Below are 19065 nucleotides of genomic sequence, written 5' to 3' on the forward strand. Positions count from 1 at the left end.
TGTTCCCCAGGGATCAGTGCTGGGGCCAGTTCAATTTCTTTATCAATGATCTGGATGAGGGGATTGAGTGCACCCTCAGTCAGTTTGCAGATGACACTAAGTTGAGCTGGAGTGTTGATCTGCTGGAGGATAGGGAGACTCTACAAATGGATATGGACAGGCTGGAATGATGGGCCAAGGCCAATTATACAAAGTTCAACAAGGTGAAGGGCCAGGTCCTGCACCTGGGTCACAACAAACCCACTGAACACTGTGGGCTTGGAGAAGAGTTGCTGGAAAGCTAAATGTGGAAAAGAACGTGGGGGTGTTGGCTGACAGCCAGCTGAACATGAGCCCGTGTGTGCCCAGGTGGCCAAGAAGGCCAATGGCATCCCGGCCTGTATCAGCAATGATGTGGCCAGCAGGACCAGGGCAGTGATTGTCCCCCTGTGCTCACCACTGGTGAGGGCACACCTCAAATCCTGTGTTCAGTTTTGGGGCAAAAAGAACACTGAGGTGCTGGAGTGAGTCCAGAGAAGGACAGTAAAGCTGGTAAAGAGCCTGGAGCACAAGTCCTATGGGGAGTAACTGGAGGCGCTGGGGTTGTTTAGCCTGGAGAAAAAGAGGCTCAGTAGAGACCTTATCACTCTCTACAACTGCCTGAAAGGAGGTTGTAGCCAGGTGAGAGTCATATCTCCCAGACAAAAAGTGATAAGACAAGAGGGAATTTCCTCAAGCTGCAACAGGGGAGGTTTAGTTTGGCTATTAGGAAAAAAAAATTCACTATAAGGATTGTCAGGCATTGGAACAGGCTGCCCGGGGAAGTGATGGAGTCTCCATCCCCAGAGGGATTTAAAAGACAAGTACATGTGGCAGGGAGGGACATGGTTTAATGATGGACTTGGCAGTGCTGGGTTAAGGGATAGACTCAATGATCATAAAGGTCTTTTTCAACCTAAAAAATTCTGTGATTCTATGAAAGAGCTTTGGAAATACTTTGACAAGGAGGCCAGCATTACTTTTAGCAGTTGCCTTCAACTGTATCTGTTGTATTATTAATACATAGTGCACTAATAAAATCCATGTGAAGTATAGGCTTTCTATACAGTATTAGAAGCCTTTTGGTGCTCAACAAGAGAGTGAAACCAGCCAGGGATCAATAGTTAACTGGCCATTGATTTAGCTGTCTACATTGTTAAAAATGTGCCCACACAAAGGAAAGCAAATAAGCAAGGAAAAAGTCAAAGGAAACCCTGGCAGCTGCACTTCATTCATTTTGTTCACCTCGTGTTACTGCAGTGATGGCTCAAAATATGTCATTGACAAATCTGGAAGGCTGCATCGTCTGGACCATTGCTATAGCAAAGGTTTCATGAGAGTTTGTTAGTTTGTTCCTTCTTTCTATAAAACAAATACGTAATGTAAAAAATCTTTGAGAGCAGGACTACTATCACTTAATTCATATCAGTGTATCTTCATTGATTGGAAAGGTACCACATGAACCTTCACATGAGCCTTCAGGCAAGATCTTCATCCCCAGTCACTACACCATACCCTTCCCTCCCATCCTCACTGAGAAAGAGGATAAGGGCCTCCTGTTCTTGTTTCTCTGATACCAGGAGGTGGTGGAGTTTGTGGTGACTTTCTTTTAACTTTCACATTACTAGCCCATATTCATCCCATCTAAGAGTGATTAAGTAAGTTAGGAGCACCCTGCCATGCCTGAATAGGTCAGTGAAGAGAGAACCTCTCTAAATGTTACATGAAGACGTAATGTATTAGAGCTGAAGTGAAACAGCAGGATTATAAATTCAGTACCTTACTCTGAAAACCAGGCATCTTTTTTGCACGTGTGAAAAAATACACCACATTAATGTGGAAAAGCAGCAGGAATAAATGGAGTAACAACAGAAAACTGGGGGAAAGCCTTTTCATTCAGAATTTTGGTGTGTGAATCCAACCAAATGCACATAAAATCAGCTTTTAAATAAATATCTGTTTCAGATGTCCTGAAAAGTTCTCATGATCTGCAGTATTAAAAACATGAATATTACAAAATAAAACAACAAGAAGAGTTATTGAATGTGAATCTACTGCGAGAAAGTATTACATGCTTCCTTTAAATTTCACTTAAGCTTAGTGGCTATAAAGAATCCTGTTTAGAAATAATTTAATAAACTGAAAATTAGACTGATGCTACCATACAACGGCAGTTTTCAAAACAGTGAGCAAACACTGGAAAATGTATGAAATGGCACATAAATGTTTCCATATAAGTGATCTGGTTTCATAGATATGGTTCCACATAAATGGCTTTTTCTATAAAAAATGTGGCTATTTTTACCTTGAGGGGAACAGAAGTTTAACCTAGATCTTTAAAGGAGACAAGGAGTTCAATGCATAGGCTGAAGATCTGGGCAGCAGCCATAAGGCAGAGATGAACTAATTTGGGGAAAATACTGATTGAGGGTATTTTGAACCTGGATCTAAAATGTTCAAAAAGACAGAACTGTGTTTCTAAAGGTGAGCTGTAATATTGACCCATGTCAAAGTTAATATTATGAAGTCTCAATTTATTAAAGACGAGAAAAGCATATGATCTATTAGTATAAATATCAATTATATCTTTTAAAAGAGGAGTTCAGAATCTTGTATCGATCCACATACAAAGATATATTCCCAGAATAAGTTTGGAAGATGGAAAAAGAAATCATTGGAACTCATAATCAGTGCTTAGTTTCCTAGAGCAAGCTGCTCTAAGGAGAAATAAATTAGGTTCAATAAAAGGAATTGGTACATAAGGTTTCCAGATAAACCAAACACACTCAGTTTCCAGTCCTACTGAGATCACAAATTAGAAGAGGTTTGAGTTCCTTTTGGGAAAAAAATAACATCGCCAAAAGCTGCCTGCCCCTCCCTCCACGTGTCTTTAAAGAATGCATTACTAAATGTACTGCGTAAAGAGGCTCAGCCTCAGCTCGCACAAGCAGGAATTGTTCTTCCAGCTTTTCATGCACTGCTTCCAAAGATTATCTCAAAATGGGAGGGAAAATCCCATCTGAACATTGTCCTTCCTTTCAAAAGTGTCTGGGAGGGTCCAGCAAAGCAAACAGCAAACTTGAAGTTGCAGCATGCCCTCCGCTAGGGTTTGTTTGGGTTTTTTTTTCTGTTTGAAATGCTGTTGGTGTAGTGCATTTTCAGTCCTCTGCGTTATAAACTTCTTTTGCTTCCTTGGCACAAGCCTTGGGAGCTGAGTGCCTGGCCCAGTTCTTGTTAAAAGGCAGTGACAAGATTTCTGGCTGTTTCCCCAGTACAACTACTCCTGACTGCTGAATTCCAGGGCCTTGCAGCAGGACGCCTGCTCCTGACCACTGGAGTTGGTCTGAGCTAATCAAAAACGTGGGTTTGCCCTACTGTTAGTTTGCAGTATTCACAATTTTCAACCTTCCAATTTTAAAATTGGATTTTTTTTTTTTTAATTGGAATTAAAAAAATCTTAAACCTTCACAATTTTAAGCCTTCCTAGGTGTGGCTTTGGTCACTTTGTGAGTGTCTATCATACACATCCCCAGACAGAATGGCCCAAGTGCAACATATGCATGCAGCTAAAGCCCCTGGAGCACAAGGGCCAGAGGAGCTGACGTATTTGGGTTCATGCAGTGATGGTGAAACAGGCTGCAGTGGGAGCAAAGGGAGTTTCAAAAAGCCATGCACTTCTCTGGAGAGGAGCTTAAATTGACTTAATTCCTTTCTTTTTTGTTTTTCTCTGGCACTCAGTGTACTCACACAGACTGGCACACACCAGGATCCCAGAATGCGCTTAGTCTGAGGTGTGAGGCTGTGCCAGGATTTCACAGGTTTGGGACTGACTGGATAAGTTCATGCCCGCTTCTTTGGGGCTGCAGTGCAAGTGCAAACTGTACATGGAAAATCCTTGTGCTATCAAATGGGAGATCTTGGCTAAAATGAACATCAGTGAGGATAGCCAGGAGCAGGCCTTTGATCGTGCCTTGAGACTGCGATTGCAAGTTTGCATGTCTTGAGCATGGTGCTTCTGCAGCTGGCACACACAGCAGGCTCTGCAGCTGCTTCACCACTCTCTTCACGAAGCAGCAACTTGGCCTGGTGTTGTACCCATTACTTATCCATGTTTGGCACAGGGCCTGGGAAAGGCAGAGGAACTGTGCTGCCACACTGCAGAGAGCCCTCCACTACTTCCAGCAGCCCCTGCTCCTGTGAACCTCCAGGACAGTGGTCAGCTGCAGTGGCTGGTCCTGGTCCCCCTGGGGAGGCCCTTCTCACTCACGCGGGATTAGATCCCAGGGACAGGTGGGCTTTGGGAAGACTGTATCAACAGGTGTGTTGTTCCCCCGCTGTGCCGGGCCAGCATGGTGTCTCTTGTGTGCTCTGGAGGGGTAAATTTCTTCACTGAAAGGGTGGTCAAGGATTGGAACAGGTGGCCTAGGGAGGCTACCCAAGGAGGTGGTAGAATCACCATCCCTGGAAGTTTTTAGGAAACATGTAAATGTGGTGCTTAGAGACATGGTTTAGTGGTGGACTTGGCAGTGTTAGGTTAGTGGTTGAACTTGATCTTGGAGGTCTCTTCCAACCTTAGTGATTCTAGGATTCTATGAAATTGCTAGCAAAGCCCAGTCTCTACTTGGCTGGTGGTACCACTGCGCTGGCTCCAAGTGTCCAGCTGCGGGGCATCCAAGGCACAGTGCTGTTGGAGTTGTTTGTGGTGAGCGTGTGGCTTTCTGCCAGCCCACCCCTTTGGTTCCTGCCCAGACTACTGGGGGCATAGGAGGAAGATGCAGTTCTGAAGTGACCTTCAGTATCGAACGAAAGACTTCCAGGTCTGTCAGTGATGACTGGTCAGTCAGTGCAGTTCGAGACCAGAGATAACAATAAGTGGGATTTTAGCATCCCAAGATGGGAAGTAGCATTTTTTAATGTCTGGTGAAAAGTCTTAGAAAGAATTAAATGAACCAGAGGCAGCCTCATCCAGACAGTAACACTGCCATCAGTTCTGCAACCCTGGGAGCTGTTTCTTCACTGAAGCCAGAAACTGAGGTCTCAACTGTTAGGATTATGAAAGACAAGTAGGGCCTGGAGTGCTTGGACTTATGGTTCTGGTTAGGCTTATCTTGTCAACAAATAGGCACATTTTGAACAGCAGAACACTTACTATTGACAGTGAAAAGCTCAGCAGTGGCACTGGGATGGGGGAGAGAATATCTCATGCAGGAGCATGGGGAATCTGTGATGGCTTGGGCAAAATAAGAGGCGTGTGTCAGCACCTCCACGCTGAATATCAGAGATCTCTGCACAGCTGAAAAAGATCACAGGGAGCCTCAGTGACAGATGCTGGGAGTGGGACCAAGCCTGAGAAACAGGGACTCATGAGGGTAGGTGGCAGTGGGGTCCAGCTGTACAGTGATAGGGCACTTGGGTTCCACACCACTCCTGTAAAGCATGCTCAGCTCCAGGCTGCATTACTGTGACAGCATTTTGTCTTGTTTCAGTTGGTTGTGTGATATATGGCTTTTGTGGGGTGATATTTCTCTGTAAGGGAAAGGGGTATTTCTCTAAATGTTATATTTGTATAGTAAGGAAAAATAATGTGAATTTTTTCCTTTCTTAGAAAACACTGTTGTGTTGTGGAGGTAGCATGAGTGGCCTCATCTGTCTCTCTCTGTTTGCAGCATTTATTTATCACGTTGATAAAAGACAGACTTGGCAAATCCCTGTGAAAGAGTGACTATGGTCTGCTAGTCTTTCATTCATCCTCAGACTGTAGCTAACTTTCCAAGGATATTTAAAACAACGACACTTAATCTCTGGCACAGTTAAAAGGCTTGCGTGTTCTTGGTTCAGAAGTGAGACACACTGGCAATGGTTCTTATTTATTTTATTTGTTTGCCCCAGCTTGAAAACTGAATAGTCAAAGGAAGAGTTCTCATTTTAATGTGCTGCGGGACTGAGTTGCTTCAGTGAAAGCAGAGGCTGTCGTGAAGTTACTGATGCATAACTCCACTCTTCCACATTACTCTGGTCTTTGGCTACAGGGATTTCATCAGCATATTTTTTCTAAATATTAGCAAGGGATGTTAGTCCTTGAGCATTGATTGGTGGATTAATCAAAGTCCTTAACCAATCAATAGGTAGAGGTTTGCATAATAATGGCATTATTTCTGAAGAACTGTGCCAATTGGAATTGCAAACTTTACTGCTTCAATTTGCTTCTTGAATGCCTCTGTTTTACCTGCCTCTATTGCTCACACTTTCAAAGTACTTAGTAACAATGAAGATGCTTCCAAATTCCTACATCTTTCATTTTTTTGTGTGGCTTCAGGGTGTGGGAGGTGGATGAGGGGGGAGAAGTAGCAATCAATAAAACTTAAATAGTTTGCATATAGAAAAGGTGAAAAATGTAAAAAATAAAAAAGAGGGAGAGAAAATGGTTTGCATTCTTGTCTCCTTGCTTTTCCCAAAGCTAGAAGTGTGATCTGAAGCTCATATTCCTTTTCTTCTCCTGCCTACCTTCTCTCCAGGACTGTTTGCATGATTTTCCTTCCATTGTCAGTACGGTAGCAGTTCTGACCCCTCACTAGCATCTTTTGGTTACTGGAGAGGAGCTAGCTTTTGGATCTGTATAAATGTAAATTGATGTGAGCGGAAGGAAGATGACTGCAGGGAAAGAACTGGAAAGGGAAAGAAGGTTTTTCTAGATTTGAGGTTTGTAACTTCAGTTGAATTTGCAGTTAAGTTCAGTATTTGTGTGTGGTGTTCCTCCCTCTCCTCTGCTCCTTACAGTAAGACATGGTAATAACTGGGTCTATTTTTATGGACAACAGCTTGAAAACATGCCTACTTTATTCTTTTATTTATGTTCAGTAAAATAGTGGAGAATTCATCATGCATAATAATGTGTTTTTTTCGTAGGGTAGTGAGTCTGGAGATGCAAAGCTAGGATGCAATGGGCATTAGGCAGTATGTCCAAAGACAAGCATCCACAGCCCTTAGATCAGAATTCAAATTAAGCAGTACAACAATATTACATTCCTCCTGATTTTGGACCTTTTGGGGTATCCATTTGCAGTTTTTTGTATCATCCAAAAGGGCTAAAATTTCCCCTGAGCCTGGGGCAAGAGAAGCTAAAAACTTTCTTCAGTTTCTGATTCTGGTGTTTAGCTACGTTAGATTTGGCTTAATCACTCTTGTCCCTGCGAAGATGGGCAGCGTGAATCACAGCTTGAAGCAATTTCTCTTTCCAATATTGAGGCCTTGAAAGTACAAGGCAGAGATGGAGCAGACATCTCGGTTCTGTCCTGTCTTCATGCATCTTCTAGAAACAGAATGCTTGATTGTGTTTGACAAGGCACATCCTCACTGATTTTAATGGAGTGTAATTTGAAACTAGTTTAGTTAAACCAGGGCAGATGGCTGCAGGACTGTGTGTAATTTCATAACAGGGCAAGGTTGCGGTGCTGCTGCAAGATTATTAATCTGATTTTAGGGCAATTCAGCAAAAAAAGGGTATTACTGTTAACTCAGTGTTGAAAATATACAAATAATTCTGCCCATTAAAATGTATAATAAAAATAATTAAAAACTCTGTCTCAGGGAACTTTCTCAGATAAGGTGTTGTCTGGATTACTGCACAGTATAATGATTGCATCTTATATTTTTGGTTATTTAACATTAGCTGAAATTATATAGTAGTGCCTGATCCCAGTCAGGCTTGTATTGGCAAATGATCAGATTTTATGTAAAGCTTGTATCAATGAAAATGGGTAGAGCCATGAAAATTTGCAAGGACATAACTAAATTGATTTAGTGCAATCAAGACCTTGTTGTCTGTAGACAAGGGGGTTTTTTACTGCTTTAATACACTTACCTTAATATGGCACCTATGTCTCTTTCATGTTTCTTTTCAGTAGTTCAGCAAGCAAGAATAGGAGTTGTAGTGGTTACCAAAAGGGAAAGTTTTGCCTAAAGATCTGAAATAAAACAAGAAAGCTGCTTTCAAATTTGGTTTGTTTTTTTGTTTGTTTTTTTTTTTTTTTTTTCAATTATTCATGCTACAGGCTTTGTTTTATAAGATTTTTTAAGTTCAGTCTCAGAATAAACACGTGACCTATCTCACCAGGACCATAGATTGAACCGCAGAACTCCCCCTCCTGCCCCTTGCCCAGTTAGATCTTGTTGCTTATTATTAAGACATTTTTGATGGGGAAAAAAAAGGGAAAAGATATTATGAAAAGTGTTCTGTGTTTCAAACAACCTTGTTCATCGCGAACAGGCTGAATGGGAAGTCTTCAGGCTGCAAAGCACATCTGCTTAAAATATGTGTTGAATTTTTGTTCTTTATTTATGTTAACATTAGCATATTTGTGGAAATCACGTTTTCTTCACAATCTCTTTGCTAAATTAGGACACAAATCCAAGAACACTTGTGCATGAGAGTAATTTTCTATAAATGAGTAGTGTCACTGAGTTCAATAAGAGCAATCACGCACAGAATTAAGCACATGCATGAGTGTTTGCAGAAATTTGGCAAATATGTTGCTGTCATGAAAAGGCAGCCTTTCTTCTAATGCAGCTATGAATTCTTGGCTTGGTCCTATTTTGAGTAGCTCTTATTGTATGAGCCATAAGCTATTCTATTGTGCTAAGCCTAACTGAGGATATTTCTCTCGTTTTGTCATAGCAACAAGAGCAAGATCCCACAAATCTATACATCTCAAATTTACCTGTGTCCATGGACGAGCAGGAACTGGAGAATATGCTGAAACCCTTTGGACATGTCATTTCCACCAGAATATTAAGAGATGCGAATGGAGTCAGCAGAGGAGTCGGCTTTGCCAGGTGAAACCTTTGCTCTTACTTTGATTCATGCACATTTTTTCGCCTTTGGTCCTTCGCAAATGCTGTCTGTTCTGTAACTCTGAAGTCTCACAGCTATGGAAGATGCAGAACGGCACCTTTATCAGATTGTATCTGTTCTTTCCACCAAGAAATGCCAGTGCAGAAGGACGTTCATTTCATTGCTCTAAAATCTGGTTCATTCTATGTAGGTATATATAAATAAAAATTGCTAGGAATAGTGAGCTGCCTGTGCAGGATCAAGCTCAGGTAATACTAAATGTCCTACAGTAAAAAGCACACACTTGGTAAAGAAACCGAGGCCTGTACTTAGGAGGTCCTGGGGTGAACTTATTGCAATCTTTCAGTACCTGAAGGGGTCCTGTAAGAAATCTGGAGAGAGGCTAGATGGTCTTTAAGGTCCCTTTCAACCCAAACCATTCTATGAAACTGTTTAAATATTTGGCAAAGATCTTGCAACAGGAGAAAGTAAATTTAGCAGCTGGGAGAGCAAAGGGTAGGAACTATAACTGAAGAAACGTGTCTTCCTTGAAAGCTGCAGCTTCCTTGAACTGCAGCTATGAAAAGAGCTTAAGAAGAAATATTTGCATAGAACAAGCCCTGACGGAGTAGTCAGATATTTTAGACAGAGTGGGCAACGTATTATTACCATGTACTTCATTGTTAGTACAGATAGACAAGGTTCTATGTTTACTCTCAGGGAATATATACGTAGATTCTCTCCAGCTTGAAACATTCTCATATCAAATAGTTTTCCTTTGAAAAGCCAAGCAATAGAGTGCTGTATATAGAAAGATGTTGAAAAAACAAATAAGAAGAGAAATTTGCAATTCTACTGCAGCCTTCTGCTTCAAAAGAAAAGGGGAAAAAAAATCCCAGATCATTGTTTCTACAGAATATTCATAACATTGTGCTTTGTAGAGGAGGCAAAATGACTTCATCTTGCAGATTTCTCTGAAATCCATGATATCTTGGTATATCATGTCACTTCTGTTAGTGTCATAACACTACTGAATGAAATGAGATACTGTAAGATAAAAAGTTAGCTTTCAAGAAAAGTGCCATTGTAGTGTTACCTCTGCCCTTGATGTGAAAGACCATAATGCACAAAAATGTTAACATAATATTGTCTAAATTTAAATGGAAAAAGGAAAAATATTTATGCTGAAAGATGGCACACTGTTCCTTACGCATTATTGCAGATAATAACATGAATTTTTCTGGCTCTCTAAATATTAATTAGTCTATATAATGGATAAACTTGCATTTTTAAAAATTTACTTACTTTGTGAAAATGTATTTAATTATGGAACATCTTTCAGAAATCCTTTAATGATCTAACATGTAGGATGTGTAATTCACCACGCAAACAACAGTGGGGTAAAACCTTCACTCCATCAAAGTATAGAGCAGATCTCCCACTGATTTTAGTGAGGCTAAAGTTAATCCAGAAATTTAGAACCATGGTTGAATGTTGACTCTTGTCTTTGCAGAATTATCAATACAATATTTAATTACATGACCAGCTGACTTTCTTTTTGTAAAGAAGTGATGTTTGGTATCTTTTTGCAGCGTGTCAAACCAAATAGATTTTTAATTTCTTTAGCTTTGCTTGTAGTCATGAAGGTTTCATGCTAATGTACCTATAGTGTGAGAACATGCTGAGTGGGTACCAATGCAGTATAGGTAGGGGATAGAAGCTGGATTTGCATTCCAGATAAGACTTTAGAAGTTCAAATCAGCCCCCCAGATGAGGATCTTGGCTATTCTGACCAGGGACCTTTTATCACATTATATCTTGCCTGCCTGTGGAATGTGCTATGGTGCTTAGCATAGCTCTAAACAGAGCCACAGAAGCACCAGAGAAAAAGTTAAATTTGCATATGCTGGAATGATGCAGCATCCAACAATTTTGAAATTTAATGTTTCAAAGTTATTAATTACATTTCATGATGATTAAAAGTCACTTTTTGAGTCTGCCCAGTTATGGAAGTAGTCAATCTCAAAATAATTGTATTAATTCAAAAAGCAATCAGAAGTAAAGACTGAAGGTGGGCAGCTAATGTCAGATTTTTCTTTTAAATAGTATGATTAACAATTTTATAGTACTGCAAGTGGCTACTTAATCATTTATAACCTGGAGAACTTCAAATGTTCTTAGATCAAAATTATTTTAGTAGTGTCTGTGACACTAACAGCCTCCCTTAAAGTATGTGTGTACAAAACTAGCTCTGAGTGTAAGTTAAGCCGTGAAACTATTTCCTCTGTTTTGCATCCCTCAGAAGCAACTGAACAGATTTTCCTGAATCTTTCCAGAGCATTTCACTGTGGCCTGAGCCAGCTGTGCCTGGGTACACCCCAGGGGAGATTTTGAGGAGAGTTATGAGCAAGGGGCCAGAGAAAGGAAACTTTAGACTTCAACTGTGGCTTCATAAAAGCCTATCCATGCTGTAACCTCTGCACATCTGCCTCTGCCTCACCCCTGGCCCATGCTTTGTACTTCAAGGCCATATTACCTTGCCTTCAGGCTCTCCGTGGGAGCTGGCATTCCACAAGGCTCATACTGCTGTGTTCTTTTGGCAGGGGTGTTTCTGTTGACACCGGCAAGCAGAAGCTGAGACTAAACACAGCCTATCCTAGAGCAGAGAGAGAAATTAGAAGAAATAGGAGGGGGCAGGAATACTTACTAGAAGTCGGATATTGGAAAAAAGGAGGCACTTCTTTGGATGTGAAGCTTTGAGTTCAATCTGTTGTAACATTGCCTGTCAAAAGAGGGAGTGACACTGTGGTACCCTTGCACAGAATTTCATCACAGCACCTAATTTTCTAGGTGTTTCTCTTAAATCCATGTTGCTAGGAGTCATCTAATAACTTCAGCCTCTGAGCGTTCGTTTTAAAAGTGTAAGTGTATTCTTTAGAGCTTAGAACAAAATCATAGTCCTTCATCCTTAAAAAAAAGTCAGCAAGATGAAACAGAACAAAACAACACCAAAAAAAAGGAAAGAAATCCACAGAAACTGGATTTGAAGACTTATTTCAAGATATAATTTTAAAGCTGATATGAGTTTGGCAAACAGAATATTAGTAGTGTTGTTGATGGTATGAGTAAAAAGCAGATCAGAGATAGTAAGAAGGTCTTTGAGGGGAAGGTATTGAGAGCTCGGAGGGAAATATTTATCTTCATTCTGAAGAAGTGTTGTCACTTAAAAAGAGGTAACTGTATGTGCTGGAAGACCTGGCTTTCCACAGGCCCACAAAGGATGAGTTCCAGATGTTAAGGTGGGAGAAGATAAAAAATAATAAAATCACAGTGGCGGCAAAGCAGTGGTGCTGTTTTGCTAAATGAAAGGAGGAATATTTGGAGGGGGATTTCTGAGGATCAGTGATGTTGCTACTTGGGAGACATAGAAGTGTCAGCAGCACATGGGGATAAAGAACATCCATGCAATTTAGGGATGCATTTGTGAAGAGGAAAAGTGCTTTGTTCTTCCTTATTTAAGGGTTTAATTGAAGGCGGTTGAAAAGATGCCATAAATTTAGCTTGAATAGATCCATCATCTGGGACAGTATAGATATACAGGCTTAGACATTATGAGGATCATTCCTACTTTGAGTCAGAAGAATGATCTGTCACATCCTACATCTTACCCAGGAAATTGCTTTATAATTGAATATCTCAGGTGAAACTGGAAATCCCAGACATTCTCCAAAGACTTTGTGTGATAACTGTAAAATATTCCAATGCCTGCGGTGGTACATTTCCATTGAAAGGCCTCCCTGGGAAAGCCCCAGAGCAACACTGCAGGGTTGTGGGGACTTCTGTGTGAGGATGTATCTCGGAGACCCTCACACTTCCATCTGGTGTTTCAACCTGGACAAATTTTGGTGGACTTTGTACATCCCTAAGACAATTGACAGGCATGAAGCTGTACTTTCAGGAAGAAGCAAGCTCCAGAGAAGGATAGGTGAGTCAGGATCTCTAGACAAATATCAATGGGACTCCATAAGATGAAAATAAATGTGAAGCTCTGAAAGGTGATGAGGGAGAAAGTTGGAAAGTTGGGAGCCATCAGATAATTTGGCTGAGCAATTTGCACAATCCAAGCCTGAGGTACCGCAAGTTTAATTGAAGAACTCCTTGGGCGCTGGAAAAGGGAGCAAGGAGACATTTGTATATACCTTGGGGAGAGACTTAACTGGTACCACTGAATCAATGAAATAAAAACTGCTTTTTATAACCCCACAATAAAATACCATTCAAGTATTATTTAAGTATCTTCCCTAAAGAGATAGTAATATTAATAAAACCATACACAGGTTTGTCACACTCAGCTGAACAGCAGAACAAGCATTTTATAGGTCCTTTTAAATGATAAAGTGCAAAGAAAGAGTTAGAAGCCACTAACTTTTTTATTTTGTTTGCTGTCTTGTAACTTAAAACGACCTTGCAAGATTCCTCCCCCAAGCGACATTTTACAACAAAGTCATAAGCTTCTGAAAACAGAAATTTATGATGGAAATGCTGACAGTCAGACAGTCAAGTATTGCACTGCTGGCGGGCACCAGTATAATACTTAACCTGAGACTGTGAAGACAGTAGCATAAATCAGCCTAGGTCTAGGTGTAAATGACTGTGTGTTCATACTATTGTTTTCCAGTAGCATGAGAAAATTTGTCCAACACAAACTGTCATAAAAGACTGTTTTGATTCTGTTCCCAGCAAATAATCAAAGTCAAGAGATTCTCAATTAGCTGTCACCTCAGAGCAAAGGTACACATCAAGGAGATGCTTCCATCCCTTTGTGACCAAGCTGCAGGGTCTGTAGTGAGGCATTTAAACACTCTGCTGTTGGGAGTTTGGGCTTCATCCTCATCTTTTCCCTACGTTATTCTTCTGGAAAAGCTTCCAGTGGGTTGCTTTTTTTTTCCTGCCTATCTTTTTTACTAAACTTATCTCCTGCTTGTCCGCATTTTACATGTCTTAAATTTAGTCTTTGGAAACAATATTCCACTCGGCAACTGAAAGGGAGCAACAAAAACTAGGAAACAAGATTTTGAGCTGCCACAGGATCATTATTGTATTTGTAGAAGATTTGCATGGGTTTCAGTAGAAATGGTTATGCTCCAGTTTCCACTGAAGTAAAACAAGAGAGATGAGCCTTTAATTTGTATGGTTTTTTCCTTAAAGGAATCCTTGCATCTTTCAGAGTTTTTCAGGATAATGTAGGTGTAATGAAGTTATTTCTTCTGACCCAAAGAAGTTTCTCTATGGAGAGCACTGTAAATGCAGATACTGTATTGCAGAGATACTCAGGCAGCTCACCTTGGCATAATAGGTGATGCTGCAAGGTATGGAATGAACCGTATCTTGAGAGAAGAGTGGTTTCTGTAGATTTTGTATATTTATCTGAGAAAGTAAACAACCTCCTGTTGTTCAAGCAGACAGTTGAAGAATATACAGGCAAGACATGTTGGGAAAAGATATAATTTGTGAGCGATGAAGAGAACTTGTCAAAATAAATGTCTTCTTAGGCCGTGAGTGGCAAAGGGAATAGCTTTTTTCCAACATAAACCAAAAAGCACAAACATCTTGAAGCAATCTCTTATGGACTGAAAAGCTGGAGAGATACCTAAATCTGTTACAGGGGAGGAGGAAATCACAGGTTGCAGCCATATCAGTGTCTTAGAATGCCTGGAATTAAATTAGCAAAATAAATTAAAAGAGCTGGTGAATGTGTTTCCATGGAAGGATGAAGAACATAGGGAGGTGCTAGGAAACCTCATGCTAATCAATACTATCTTGTAGATTTAGAGTATTTGAGACCTGAAGATTGTTTTGCCTCACATTTTTTATATCATAGGCAGTTGAAATACTCCCAGTTACCTAATATTTAGATAATGCTTGTGTTTTACTAAAATAAGACTTTCAGAAGTGATTCAAAGACATCAACCAGAAAAAAAGGACTACCTCTTTTCTATCTAATGTTTGCCAGTGGATCATCTTCCTTGCAATTAAATGTTTCTGCTTAATTTCTCTTTTGAATTTGTCTGGTTCTTGTCACAACTTTCTCAGGAAGAGTAAAGAAGTCCTTACTCCCTAGTTTATTCTCCCCACAAAGCTGCTTATGCAGTGCTATCAGACTGCTCCTCTAGTCATCTTTTTGATATGCCAAAAGAAGTTGAGTTCTCTGGTGTGTATTCTAGCTATGGTCTCCATTCTATGGACTCTCACTGTATAATACTGTTACTAGCTACCTGCTTCCATCTTTGCAAAATGCCTTAAACAGTAAGGAAACATTGTGCTCCAAGATTTATTATGCCCACTCTTGTAAGTGTAAACAATATTCATATGTTGATCATAACATAAATGTGGTAGTAACAATTTCATTTTTAAGTATTTACTCTGGATGTAAAAAACCTACAGTCCTGATTCTCATTTACATTATTATTATTAAGCTAAGTGACTATAAGGTATATGTAAACCAAACCCACACTTTTCCACTAACTGGTAATTACATGGTACTGAATATTTCTCAGGTAATAATTATGTAATCATCATGTTATTCCTTATATGAAAATTTTATTAAGTTGTTTCTTGACACTGCATCAATCTTTATAATAAGCATGTATAAGAGCTTTAGGGGGTTTAAAAATAATTTTTCTTTTCTCTCTTTTTTTCTCTCTTTTCTCATTTTTTCTCTTTTTTCTCTTCTTCTCTTCTTCTCTTCTCTTCTCTTCTCTTCTCTTCTCTTCTCTTCTCTTCTCTTCTCTTCTCTTCTCTTCTCTTCTCTTCTCTTCTCTTCTCTTCTCTTCTCTTCTCTTCTCTTCTCTTCTCATGGTAAATGCTCCCTATTACTTCTAACAACACATGACTACTTTGATGCCACTGTGGACTGTAGAGTGATACATAATATAAATTTCATTTTATCAAATAAATTATTTCTATTATTATTTTATAATAGAAATAATATAAAGCTTTTAAATTATCTAAAGGAAATATTTAATAGCAAAGATGTGAACATCAAATGATTTAATTCTGATGCTTGTTTAAGTATCCCCTGGTTTTGGTTTGTTTTTTTGTTTTTTTTCCTTTTCATACTGAAGTATCTTTAGTTTACAAACTATGGCTACAAAAACAGAGATCATGAAACAGTCTTCAGATTTTTAAAAATTTACTTCTTTTCAAATTGGATAGAATATAGACAGTCTCATTACCTATTTTGTATTTGGGAACCTTACAGCTTAGTTTCCAGAACTGGGAGATATATAGACACAAGTAAAAATAAATTATCATGGTTTTATTAGTTCCTTTGGGTTGATATCATTATCTAGACCTTTTAAAAAATTATAAAAGCCTATGGCTTTGGTAATTATTTTTTTTTTCTGCAGTGCATTTTCTGGTTCAAAATAATACTCAGACGCGTTATAGTTATCTCCAAATTGCATTTAAACATGACTTATTATCTCAGATCAACACCAAAATTTACAGTTGAAAGAAATTTGAAAATGATACTTCACAAATGATCAAATCAAAACCAAATTTCTATTATCATATGAAGCTGTTTTCCTTACCTTTCCAGCAAGAGTGTTGAATATCTGTATCTTTCAGTGGAAGGTTTTGAAGCATCTGGGGTCTTTATCTTTTATCCAGAATATTAAACTTTTTCATATTTTTGTTCTGTCAATTATGAAAGGAACACCACTATTAAAACAACCATATTTAAACATCTTTAAATAATTTCTCCCAAATTTACCTGTGCTCAGCTGACATTCTTTTATAGAAAATCTTTTAACATGTAACAATTTCATTAGTGATATTTTTATTAAATAATAGTCTCAAGCAACATTTTGAAACACTGATAGCTCATATGAGAAGAATAATTCAAAGCACATTCTAAAACAGAGAAGTGCCACAGCTTTCTGAAGGAAAAGTAGGAGGAATTTATAAATGTGGACCTAAAAAAATGTGGTTTTGGGGCCTCTGCCTGGATACAGCTCATCTTCATGGATGAAACAAGAGAAGGAGTAATGGGTGAATCAATGTCTGTGGAGAGGTTCTGCTCATACGTAGGTGCCTGCCATAGGCATTGCCACCTAAGTGGCAATGTAGATTGATCTAAGTGGTTGATATTGATCAGAATTTTGACTAAACTAAAACCAGGGTCTTGTTATGGCAAGAATCAGGCAATTTTGCTAGCGTATCTGGTTTCCCTATGCCTTATTTTTCCCCAGTTGTTCAGTGAGCTAATCATCCTGAAGAACTCAATTTGAAAGGGTTATTTCTAAGGAAAGCGGTATTGTGGACAAGTGTAAATTATAATTCATGTTTTGGTGGCCCTGGGATAGATGCCTTCCTGCTTAGTGAGTGGCTGCCTGGCCAGTCTCAGCCCAGCCGGGAGGAAAGGCCACCCCCACAGGCACAAGTTGCAGAAAGCACAGGAGGGCTCAGGTGGGGTGGGCAAAGGATGGATGCAGTTGTTACTCAGCAACACATCTGAGGGGAACATGTATAGAGGGCTTTGTCTATTGTGCTGCCTTTTCAGGCTTAGTCGATAATGCCAGTGTCAGTTTCAAGCGAAGCGTGTGCCAGATTACAGATAGCCAGCAATGGCATTTGAGAGCCGTTAATTGTGAAACTTGAGAGGAAAATGTGCACATTCTTTTTCAGAGTGCTATTCGAATGATGGCCTTTTTATCCCAGAACACTGTGGGTTTCACTTTTATTCTCTTCCCACATAAAACGCATGAAGTGCACTGAGTCTCTTTCATTTGGCAGCTTATATATTGCATTCTTTGCAGGGACTTGCTTTGGCTTGTTAAAATGTACCCCATGTATTAAAATGAAATTGTCACTGCTGTGTGGTGCAACATAACATGGTTTGACACCAAATGCCTGCAGCTACAGAAAACAGACTTTTATTGCATTTATTCTTTCAGAGACAAGAGTCTCTAAAGGCTGAGCACAGACATTCGCTTAGTTAAATCTGAATGAAGCCAAAGTGAACAATCTAAGTCGCTGTCTTTGTGCTTGTAGAAATAGCCCAGCCCACATGATACACAGTGATACAACCTGGAAGGGGAAATTTTAATGACTCCACCTGAAAAAATTGGACAATAGGCTGACTTCCTCAAAGAATTAAATGGCAAGCAGGATTTTAAAATTTTTTTTTTTGGGTGGGGTGGGGTGGTGTGGTCCAGTCCTTTGGGCTCTGGCAAAATTGTATCCTGGGAGACAAACTGCCGCTGTATGTGAACCACTCTTTCCCCAAACTGTGTGACATGAAGGATAGTGGATAAATTCATTTTAAAACGACATACACTGTGAGAAGTAAGCAATATATATGTCAGCAGAGTTATTTTGTGGAGAATACCTGGAGGTAGGTACTGGTGTACTGAAGGAGCACTGAACATGTTTTTTAAACACAACTTTTCTAGGAAATGACTAGCTTTCCATTTCTCTCTTTCTTCTTTTCAAAGTTTCTAAACCCCCTCTGTAGCAAAGTTAACTCTTTTTGTGGACTTATATGCAGTTAATTTAGAAGATCTGAAACAATGATGAGTTCCCAGGTGTGGTATAACCATGGTTTGGGATTTGACTAGTAACTTTGTATTCCTAATATTTCTTCAAAAATGCATGTACCAATTCAATGTTAATGCTTTAATGTCTCAGTGTTAGGATAACGAAAGTTATCCTGAACTCACAGAAGATGAACAGTAAGGCATTTCCCTTGCTGGTGTTACACGTAAATTACTGTCTTCACCCAGAATTTGGCTTTATGTTGTAATAGGCATATATGCACTGTTTGTGGTTTTACTATAAAGTCTGTCTTTGCAGGTTGTTTTTTTAACATTGTAATCCTTAATAATTGTTGTTTAATCCTCCATGTTCTTCTCCAAATCCTGTAATTTATTTCTTTAAGCCATTTGAAGTTATTTTGGGTGCACAAGGAACCTAGAAACACGTCCTTTGCTTTTCCAAGCGGCACGTGAAAGCATAAAGAGTGTCCTTGTTCAGGGTGATGCCCTGGATCCAAAAGGGGACTGTCATTGACAGGGCTGCAGCTCAAACACAGCTGGGAGCGCAGCTGCAGGCGGGGAGGGTGGCAGGTCCTCCTCGCGAGCCACAGTCCGTCCTAATGGGCTCAACCAGTTTCTCTGCAGAAATCAGCAGGAACAACTTTGAAGATTTCTCTCATC

General features: G+C 39.6%; 1 protein-coding gene across 23 annotated transcripts in view; it reads left to right on the forward strand.

Annotated features, from left to right (window-relative positions):
- RBMS3 (RNA binding motif single stranded interacting protein 3) overlaps positions 1 to 19065 on the forward strand; it is a 711765-nt gene that overhangs the window by 546374 nt on the left and 146326 nt on the right. For all 23 annotated transcript variants that reach the window (XM_069007351.1, XM_069007350.1, XM_069007373.1 and 20 more), the window contains one exon: positions 8693 to 8850. In XM_069007351.1, the coding sequence (XP_068863452.1) occupies positions 8693 to 8850 (158 nt within the window). The remainder of the gene's footprint in view (positions 1 to 8692; positions 8851 to 19065) is intronic.

The sequence above is a fragment of the Aphelocoma coerulescens genome, chromosome 2 (genome assembly GCF_041296385.1).
Source record: "Aphelocoma coerulescens isolate FSJ_1873_10779 chromosome 2, UR_Acoe_1.0, whole genome shotgun sequence".
NCBI classification, from domain to species: Eukaryota; Metazoa; Chordata; class Aves; order Passeriformes; family Corvidae; genus Aphelocoma; species Aphelocoma coerulescens.